Source organism: Capsicum annuum, chromosome 3 (genome assembly GCF_002878395.1).
Source record: "Capsicum annuum cultivar UCD-10X-F1 chromosome 3, UCD10Xv1.1, whole genome shotgun sequence".
NCBI classification, from domain to species: Eukaryota; Viridiplantae; Streptophyta; class Magnoliopsida; order Solanales; family Solanaceae; genus Capsicum; species Capsicum annuum.
Genome location: NC_061113.1, coordinates 247,350,242 through 247,361,183, shown reverse-complemented (window position 1 = coordinate 247,361,183; position 10,942 = coordinate 247,350,242). Strand labels below are relative to the sequence as shown.

Below are 10,942 nucleotides of genomic sequence, written 5' to 3'. Positions count from 1 at the left end.
ATAAGTTAAATTTTTTTCATATTAATTTAATAAAAAAAATACATATTAAATTGTAAGTCAAAATTTATGTAATTTAACTTTTGAAGAGTAAAACGTAATAAGGATAAATGAACGAAAGAAAGAATTAACATTGAAGGACATTCTAGTTGACTAAGAAAGAATTAACATTGAAGGACATTCTAGTTGACTATATCATAACGCTTTCTTTTGTTTGACCTTTTTATTATTACATGGTGAAAAGAAATGAGTGCACTATAATTGTGAAATTCCTTATTGAACAATAGGATATAACTATGGGAAAAAGAAAAAATTATGTCATTCACTTCTAAAACGTCACGACCAAAAAGTACCATATGTAGCAGATGCTTCCTTTAAAATAATGTCTCTCATTCTAATTTAAATAGTAATAAAATACATAACAAGTGTAAATAATGTATAGTACACCCTATTCTCTCCTAACATTACATATAAACCTATATTGACTATATTATTGTTGTTGTGATAAAAATCATAAAACGCTTTACTAAATTATAGTTTCAATTAGGCAAATAATGTGTGTGTGCGTGTGTGTATATATATATATATATTACATTCTTGCAGGATCAAATTGGTGAGATGTAAAATTATGTCATCAAATTTCCAAAATCCAATAAAAGGAGAAATATTATGATTTCAAAACAATCCAAAATTGGTAAATATTTTTCTCAAGTCATGACCAAACAATAGCCATTGGATCAACAAGGTCAAAAAGGGTCCAAATACATTCACACTGTAATAAATGTCTTTTTCCACACTTTATTACTACTACAGTAACACACAAATAAAGCAAACGAGAAGTTGATAAAACAGAACTCACCAAAAAAAAATCCTCCTTATACAGTATACTTCCTCTCAATGCCTTTCTCCTAATTGATCCTATGGATTTTGATCCTAGCAGTAAACAAGATGTTTTTTGCACAATCCCTACAGATTATCTTCATGATTTTCATCACCTCGATCTTACTTTTTCGCTCGCCGGAGGTCCATTAACCTTCAACACGAACCCTGATCACATGATCGAAATGGATAGCGGTTATGAGCACCCGTTATTCGATCCACTCTCAAATCATGGTGATAACTTCTCATCAATGGGTCAAGATTTCAACTTTGGCTATGAATTCAAGCCATTTGAGCAAAATGGCAATGCCAGTGGTAGCACACTATTCATGAAGAATTTTGAGAGCTCTACGGATATGAAGTCCATCAACTTCAATGTTGTGCGTGATGAAAGTTCATGTGTTACTAGTACTATTGAAAACAATGGTACTAATAATGTGTACAATGATAAAGAAATTGGTGGAAGAAAGAATAAGAAGCTTATAAAAAGCAATGATTCTTCTTCATCTATGAGAAAATCAGGAAGGGGTACTCGTAAAAAATCAAAATCAGCCAAAGGCCAATGGACTATTGAAGAAGACAGGTATATTTAATTTATTTCTTCTTTTAGAAAAAATAAAATCAATGTAATTTATTATTAATGTTCATTCATTTGATTGTTTTGTTTTACATAATTACAGGATTTTGATCAATTTGGTAGAGAAATTTGGAGATAGAAAATGGTCAGAAATAGCAAAAATGTTGAAAGGGAGAATAGGGAAACAATGTAGAGAGAGGTGGAACAATCATCTTAGACCTGATATCAAAGTATGATTTTACTTCTTCCTTTGCTACTATTACTAATTACTAATTACTAATTATTTCTTTCCTTTCTTTCACCTCCAAAATTAGTGATTATATATTTCTTTAACGCAAGTTTATCAACTTCTATCTATAGGGTTTCTTCCTTTCTTTGAGGGTTGCTTATGTGATGCTTTTTTTATTTCAAAATAATTATCACGTTTCACTTATGAAAAGTCAAGTTAATTAATTTATAAGTAATGAAAAATGTTCAATTATATGATATGAGTAAACGTGTACAATGTATATGAGTTTTTCCTCACAATATTTGAGTGTGTTTGGTATGATATAGAAGTTATTGTCTCAAAAAGATATAATTTTCACTGTAATGTTTTAGTCGACGATGATATAGATAAAAATCAATAATATTATTAGCGAATCGGAGAGCATCTGATGAAAATATCGAGTGCTAACATAGATTAATATACAATTATTTTGTCATAGGGGAGATTTATAATAATGTCTAAAAGTTAATTATAACAACTAAGAAGTGAAGTTAAAAGGTAAGGTTTTGCTTAAAATTAAAAAAGCTGAAGAAAGTCGGTTTGATTAACTTTTTTCTTCTGATGAATAATATTTTCCTTATGGTAATAAAACACCAGAAAATGATTTTTATCGTACCAAATTAAATATACCTTATTTTCCTCATTTTTTTTATTTAAAGATTTTTCAAGTACATAGATGAGCAGAAAAGGGAGGGGCGGATTTAGAGCAGTAGGTGGGGGTTTTCGAGTATCCAGTAACTTTCATGCGGTTTTTGAATTTATATTAAAAAATATAGTAAATATATAAGAATTATAAGTTGGAAATCCATAAATAAAGTGTATTGTTGATGTAGTGGTAAAGAAATAGCTTGAAAAATCTTTGTAGTTCTCTTGGTTGTGGGTTTCTAGCCCTATCACCTGCTTTATTTTGCCTATTGAACCTATAAATTTTAGATTCTAAATCCGCCTCTGAAGAATAATGAGAATTGAACCCAGAATATTTGATTTTTATTTTTGAAGACACGTAAAATTTATTGGATCAAATTCATATAAAATTTGAATTTGATCCATATTTTATTGGGTCTAAAATTATTTTGGGCTTAAAAAAAATAATGATAAGCCTATTTTATTCCTCATTAAGGTCCATCTCACTTTGAAGCCCAAACTCATCAAATAGCGTGGTGTCCCAATCAAATCCAAGACCAATGAGACGCCGCCACATGTACAAATGATGTGGAAGTCTCATTTAAATTCAACAACCAATCAAAAGACGTCAAGTGTCAAAGTGACATGTTTCGTCCAATCACAAGCAACTAGGCCTACCCCCTATAACTATAAATAGGGGGTAACATAACATTCTAAAGGAGAGAAAAAGGAGGTCATTTTGCAAGCATTGGAGGAAGCTTCTGCATTAACTACACAACTCTTCAATGAATTGACTAATGGAGTTCTGCTCGGAGATCAACTCGACAAGACGAAGTGCTGTCAGATAATTCTTGGAGATCCAAATACATTTCTAGGAGGCTCAAATACTCCTACATTCGAGAATCACACTGCAAAAGCCCTCGAATCACGAAAAAAACTAAGGAGAGAAGAATAGAGAGAATAATGGAATTGTACCCGCAAAATTCATTTATATAAAATTATTCTTTTTGTTTATTTTATTTTTGTTTGCAGTTCATTTTCAGCGTCGACGAAAATTTGTTGCGAACAAATTGGCACGCCCAGTGGGACCAGTTCTGCTCTTCATCTCTTCCTCCTACAAGTCAAAGGAAATCACATATTCAACTACTACAATGAACTTCAGAAAAATCAATGAAGTTTCGTGCAAGAAGTCTATTACTACCACGTCTACTAAGATCAAACTTGTTGGCACCATCAATTGACACAATCTCAACGCTTAAGCTTTGGATGGATCCTAATACTTCACCATTTTGGAGATGACAAAAAAAAAAAATCTCAAATTTCGGCAGTAACTACAACTCCTGGGGGCAACTTTGCATCTATTTTATCAGATGAACCATCTGAAACTGGCTACAACTTTGGAGAATCTGAAAACTTAATGAATTCTCCAACTTTAATGAAATTCAACACCTTCAGGGTTGATGCAATTGACTTGGACGATAAGTTTGCAATGATGGAGCAAACCATTGAAGCTTTGAAGAAGTCCGTTGAAAAAAAATATCATCAAATAGCCCGACTTATGAGCAAGTTAGATCTCTACAATCCTGGAGAGTCAAATTATAATCTAACACCGCGAGAAAAAGTTGATGGTGAATCTCTCATCAAGATAAGTGACAATTACTGCGATGATCGATCCACTTCAGTGGCTACTCTAACAGTTCAACAACTGCAAGATATGATTGCAAACACCATCAATGCACAATATGACGGTCCATCACAAAGTTTCGTAGGATACTCAAAGTCATATTCTAAGCGAATCGAGGGCTTATCGATGTCAATTGGTTATCAATCGCCAAAGTTTCAACAATTTGATGGAAAGGGAAATCCAAGGCAACACATCACTCATTTCTTGAGACTTGTAGCAGTGCTGGTACACATGGCGATCTTCTTATCAAGCAATTTGTTCGCTCCTTGAAAGACAACTCTTTTGATTGGTACACAGACTTGGAGTCTGGATCAATTGATTGTTGGGAGCAACTAGAAAGTTAGTTCCTAAATCGCTTCTACAGTACCCGTTGTATGGTCAGCATGATGGAGTTGACAAACACAAAATAAAGTAAAGATGAGCCTGTACTGGATTACATAAATCGCTGGCAAACATTGAGCTTTGATTGCAAGGATCAACTTTTTGAAACTTCTGCAGTTGAAGTTTGCATTCAAGGGATGCGTTGGGGCATTGTGTATATCCTCCAAGGAATTAAGCCTCAAACTTTTGAAGAATTAGCTGCACATGCTTATGACATGAAGCTAAGTATTGCAAGTCATAGAATGGCGTCATCTGTTTTTTTATCCTAGGAAGGAAGTCACAAAATTCGAAGACTCATCTGAAAAATAAATTGGGAAATCTATGACGAAAACTGTGAGCTTTACGAAGTCCCCTACAAGACAAAAGTTAAAAGAGGAAGCTCCAAAGCAACAAATGCGAGAGGTAAAATATCAACCCACCTTGAAAGAGTTACAAACAAGGGTACATCCTTTCCTGACTCTGATGTTCCTGAAATTCTTGACGAGTTGTTAGCCAAAGAAGTCATTGAACTTCCTAAGTCAAATCAACCTGAAGAATCAAACAAAGTCGATGATCCTAAATACTGCAAATTTCACCACATTGTTGGTCATCACACCACAAAATGCTTCATCCTGAAGAAAAAAATCATGACATTAATGCAAGAGGGAAAGATCATTATTGATGATGGTGATATAGTTGACGCAAATCATGTTAACGCCAAACTGCACCATATGAAAAGTTCAATTTCAAAAGCTCTACAAGTCATGCGCTCTGTGGAATCAGCAAAAGTTGGAAAAATCATCATGCTATAATTTGGGAGCTTTGACCCAATTAGGGTTACAGCCTTGAAGAAAACAATAAGCAAATCCATGCAAAATGACTTCTCAAATAGCAAGAAGGGTGATACTTGGACATTGAATGCTCACAAAAGAAAAAAATATCAAAGAGCTTCTACACTCCAACTTTCAAAAGACGACACAAGATCAAATGCATATCTGCTTCAACCAATGGGGGCAATAAATATCACAATGAAGTGCAATAATACTTCATTACAAATGCTTGAGAGGAAAGTTATATTACAAGAATTCTTTCCCAAAACGCTCCTTAAGGCACGAGCATAAACTGCATGATGCTCCTTGCTGCACAAGCTTAAACTGCAAGTCACAAATGCTCCTTGTTGTACGAACTTAAACTGCAAGTCAAAAATGTTCCTTGATGCACGAGCCTAAACTGTAAGTCAAGACGCTCTTCCATACACGAGCCTAAACTGCAAGTCAAAACGCTCCTTAAGGAACAAGCTTAAACTGCATGTCACTCCTGGCCCGCATGAGTCTAAACTGTGAATGGATCTAAAAAAAAAAGAAGGAAAAGTATGAAACTTGAATGCATATTTGGAGTCCTTTGAAGATGTTGTCTTAAAGCAAAAGGATTCTTCATTATCTCTCAAGCAATAAAGTCTTCTCGACAAGAAGAAGACTTATGGTACTTTGAATATTTCTCTAGTCTGGCCTTCAACATATTGTGGAAGTGATGTGGCCCAAAACTTGAAGTAGATGATGAAATTCATGAAGTATCCAAAATCTGAGGAGAAATAGAATATCACAAGATTTAGACTGCAACTTTGAAAAAGTACCTGACAAAATATAAAGGTTATATGCTGATGAATTTCATGCTTAACGTAGATCTGTAAGTCTACTTTCCAATGCAAAAAATGGAACCTGATTCCAATACTTTCACGTCAAGATATGAAATTTATCGTGACGCTACGCAAAACTGAAATAACCAGCGAACCAAGATTAGAAGGCTGTTTTTGGAGCAATATCTGGGACAATTCGATGCAACCTAATTGTGGTTTCCACGTGAGACGTATCTCTGCGAGTTTAATTTCTAATACAAAAAATAGAACCTGATTTCGATACTTCCATGCAAGATATGGAATTTATCGTGACGTTGCGCAAAGCTGAAATAACCAGCGAACCAAGATTAGAAGGTTGTTTTTGAAGCAATCGCTGGGACGATTCGGATGCAATCTAATTATGGTTTTCGCGTGAGACGTAGATCTCCGAATCTACTTTCCAATGTGAAAAATGGAACCTGATTCTGATACTTTCACGTCAAGATATGAAATTTATCGAGACGCTGCACAAAGCTGAAATAACCAGCGAACCAAGATTAGAAGGCTATTTTTGGAGCAATATCTGGGACGATTCGGAGGCAATCTGTTTGCGATTCCCGCGTAAGACATAAATCTGCAAGTCTAGTTTCTAACGCCAAAAAAAAGAAAAAAAACGGCTCCTGATTTTGATAATCCTACATCAAAATATGAAATTTATCGTGATGCTACGCAAAACTGATAAAATAGGCCATTGAATCCATTTTTTATGAATCAAACAACTCATAGTTTTGTTCTCCCATTGGGGAATAAATATTTTTGTGGACGTGCGCCTAGTACTTGCTCACCAAAGTTAGAAAAGGCTACTCCCCATGTCAATATTATCAATCTGGATGGCACCACGTACGTGCTCCTTGAAAAGAATGGGATGCTCTCACTCGAAGCCTCTTTGTCGTCGAACCCCACGGATGAGATGCACCACATGCTTGTTTTGCAACGATGGACTGCAGACACTCAGAACTTCATCATCACAAAGTCACAAGAATGACACCAAGTACATGCTCACTGAAGCTAAAATGGGAAACTTTTAGAGTCGTCAAGAATGAAATCAGATCATTTCAAGTCACTTTCTTATCAAGCAGTAAGGAAGTAGAGCACCAAATGGTTCGACATCAATCATGCGAACCTTTTTTGGTATTGCATCAAGACCATTTGCATAAACCTGCACAAAAAAAAATAAAAATAAAACATATCTATAGTGTTAATCGGATAAAGCTTCTCGGTTTTATGCGGATTGATGTCAACTATGTGAAACTTCAATCTGGTTATAGGTATCGGTACCAAAGGCATGATGCTTCTATTTCACATGATCAAAATTAGGAGAAACACATCAGTTTAGTTCAACATGGCTGATGAAATTTGGTTTTCAACCATTGATCTTCTATCCCGAGATGCAAGGAGTTTTCTATGCCAAGATTTAAGAAAATAGGCACAAATTTTCTTGCCAAGAATAGAAAACAGTTGCTCCGAATGTCCATTTCCAAGCCGTGACAGGGAATATTGCTCGCTAAATCTGTGAGAAAATGGGTGAAGCACCTAGTTGTTGCTCATTAAAAAACTGTGACTCGAAAAATGAGGACCACTACAAACAAATCGTTGGTTGCTTTGACGAAGACTTTCATGACATGAAAGTTCATGGAGGAAACTTTAGTTAGACCACTCGCAAGCATTGGTCTAACTAGGATGCACCGATGAGAAACAAATACCTTTGAGGTCACGAGAATGAAAACACATTCATGAGTACTTCAAGTCTCGCCGCCAAGTTTCGGCAAGCCTACACATCGACCAACCTTGAAGTAGGGGGCATCTGTAGACACGTAAAATTTATTGGATCAAATTCATATAAAATTTGAATTTGATCCATATTTTATTGGGTCTAAAATTATTTTGGGCTTAAAAAAAATAATGATAAGCCTATTTTATTCCTCATTAAGGTCCATCTCACTTTGAAGCCCAAACTCATCAAATAGCGTGGTGTCCCAATCAAATCCAAGACCAATGAGACGTCGCCACATGTACAAATGATGTGGAAGTCTCATTTAAATTCAACAACCAATCAAAAAACATCAAGTGTCAAAGTGACATGTTTCGTCCAATCACAAGCAACTAGGCCTACCCCCTTTAACTATAAATAAGGGGTAACATAACATTCTAAAGGAGAGAAAAAGGAGGTCATTCTGCAAGCATTGGAGGAAGCTTCTGCATCGACTACACAGCTCTTCAATGAATTGACTAACGGAGTTCTGCCCGGAGATCAACTCGACAAGACGAAGTGCTATCAGACAATTCCTAGAGATCCAAATACATTTCTAGAAGGCTCAAATCATCCTACATTCGAGAATCACGCTGTAAAGGCCCTCGAATCATGGAAAAAACTTAGAAGAATCGAGAGAATAACGGAATTGTATCCGCAAAATTCATTTATATAAAATTATTTTTTTTGTTTATTTTATTTTTGCTTGCAGTTAATTTTCAGCGTCGACGAAAATTTGTTGCGAACAATTTTGCCCATGGAACCCACAATTTTTAAATTCTACACCTGACTCTGGAGAATGTTATGAAACGGGCAGGAATAGGCAATACAGTAAACAGAAGAAACAAGAAGAGCACACTCAAATTTTACGTGAAAACTCTTGACGGGAAAAACCACGACAGAGGAGGAAGAATTTCACTATAATGGAGAGAAGTATAAGGACGAGACGAAAGTCTCAATAACTTATATATCAAAACCGCCAACAACAACCCACTAAATCACACTTATATAAACGTGCGTACAAATATACACGTCCATACCGCGAGGGCTTCACCCGAACGGGATCAGTGGTGGGGTCCGCTACCACCACAGACCCCACAAAATATGACAAACATGGATCGCACCGTGAACTTTTCAGGACCAGAACAACTGAATTCGGTTCACAAGCTCCAAAAGAGAATAATGAGAATTGAACTCACACCTGTTACGCGAGAGACGACTACTCTTGTTGATATAATTTGATTTTTATTTTTTTCATGAAATCCATAAATTTTAAATTCTAGATCCGACTCTGAAAAACAATGAGAATTGAACTCACGCCTTTTAGGCGAGAGACTACTCTTGGTGATATAAGTAACTCAATTTAATGTAAATTTGTGTATCTATTTGTTGATTGAGCAGAAGGATTTGTGGACGGAGGAGGAAGACAGGATATTAATCGAAGCACATGCAGAAATAGGAAACAAATGGGCAGAAATAGCAAAAAGGCTTACTGGTAGAACTGAAAATTCCATAAAGAACCATTGGAATGCTACTAAAAGAAGGCAATTCACAAGACGAAAATGTCGTACCAAATGGTGTAGCCCAAGTTCAATCCTCCAGAATTACATCAAAAGTTTGAACTTCGAAAAAGGTAATAATAATTCTGCACCTAAAATAGAGCCAATTGATCAGCAAGTTCCTGCAGATAATTATGATTTTGGTGAATTCGATCTGGAAGACAAGCTGTTTGATGATTTGGAGAATGTTCCTAATTATTGTGAATTGGCTCAATTGATCATGCAAGATGGTGAAGTAAATAAGGAGGTTGACTTGATGGATTTCATTAGTCCTAATCCAGAGAATGTATGAAAATGACTCTAATTCCTTATGAGACAGATATATAGAGACATTTGTAGGTGCTTGTTTAAATTAAGAATGTTTTTTTTTAACAACTTTTAAATTAAGAATGTTGACTATGGTACTTTTTAATATATACAATATGCAATAACAATTGTGGTGATGGAATGTTTTTATGTAATAGTAGTTCCTTTGTACATGTGTTTTATATTTAGATACAAGATTCATTTATTATTTTTTTATATATTTAGTATCAAAGTAGAATCTATTTCAATTTTTGTTTATCGATGGTGAGCCATCATATATATTGTAATCATGCTCAAAATGTTTATGGTGGACGTGAGGTGGGATGTTGTTGATGAGCCCTACATCAAATGCAAAAAAGGATGAATATTGATATTTATATATGGTCTTGGACGATTCTTTTTATGAGCTAATTAATAGCTAAGATTATTTTTTTATACACATGTACTATTTTATAAAGTTATAAAATGTATATGTAACAACTAAAATGCAGGATCTTGTTAGCAGTAAGACAATATTTCTCATCTGACATTTATATTATTCTAAAGTTATTTATGCTATGAAAGATTTCACTATATCTTCGTATTTCACAAGAATTGTCTTGAAATCGTATTTTCACGGGAAGAAGTATGAGATACATCTTCCGAAAGCTAATCCCTTCGCTAAAAAAAAATAAAAATTATTTTGATTTGGCACGAAATTTAAAAACATAAAGAAGATTTTTAAATTTTATTATTTTAGATTAAAATTATGTCAAATGTATCAAAATGTCTCTTGCTTTTGTGAGGTTATAGCTGCCCTTTCCACTAAGTAATTCACTGTATATTTTAGCCTAATATCTTTTTCTATGTTGATCAATGACATGAATAGATTTTGATAAGTTTTCCATCTAAATTAGATTCAATGATTTCCATCTGTAATTTCTCATTTATTCGACCATGCAAAAATGTCGTAAAATCTTGTAGCAAGTTTAAGTACACATGTTGTATTTTCTACCGGAGTGTTAAACATGTCCCACAGAAAATTGAAATTAACATATTGTCAAAAAAGAAAAAAATCATTCTTTTTAAAATGAATTAAAAAAAAAAAGTAGGTCATTCTTTTTAAAACGAATGAAATAATACAAAAATTATATTTATTAAATTATATTCTGAAAATATATGTTTGTCTATTAACATTTTATGCAGTTAATTAACTATAATAATAACATTAAAACAAAATGTAAATATATTTTTTTCAAATTTTACTTAAATTGACGAGTAAAA

General features: G+C 34.1%; 1 protein-coding gene across 1 annotated transcript; it reads left to right on the top strand.

The window, feature by feature from the left end:
• Window positions 1-821: 821 nt before the first annotated feature.
• On the top strand, window positions 822-9,806 carry LOC107865968 (transcription factor MYB98). The gene is made up of 3 exons (XM_016712150.2): window positions 822-1,459; window positions 1,557-1,683; window positions 9,216-9,806. Exons 1-3 carry the CDS (start codon window positions 918-920, stop codon window positions 9,663-9,665), a joined length of 1,119 nt encoding a protein of 372 aa, XP_016567636.1. The 5' UTR covers window positions 822-917; the 3' UTR covers window positions 9,666-9,806.
• The last annotated feature ends 1,136 nt before the right edge of the window (window positions 9,807-10,942 follow it).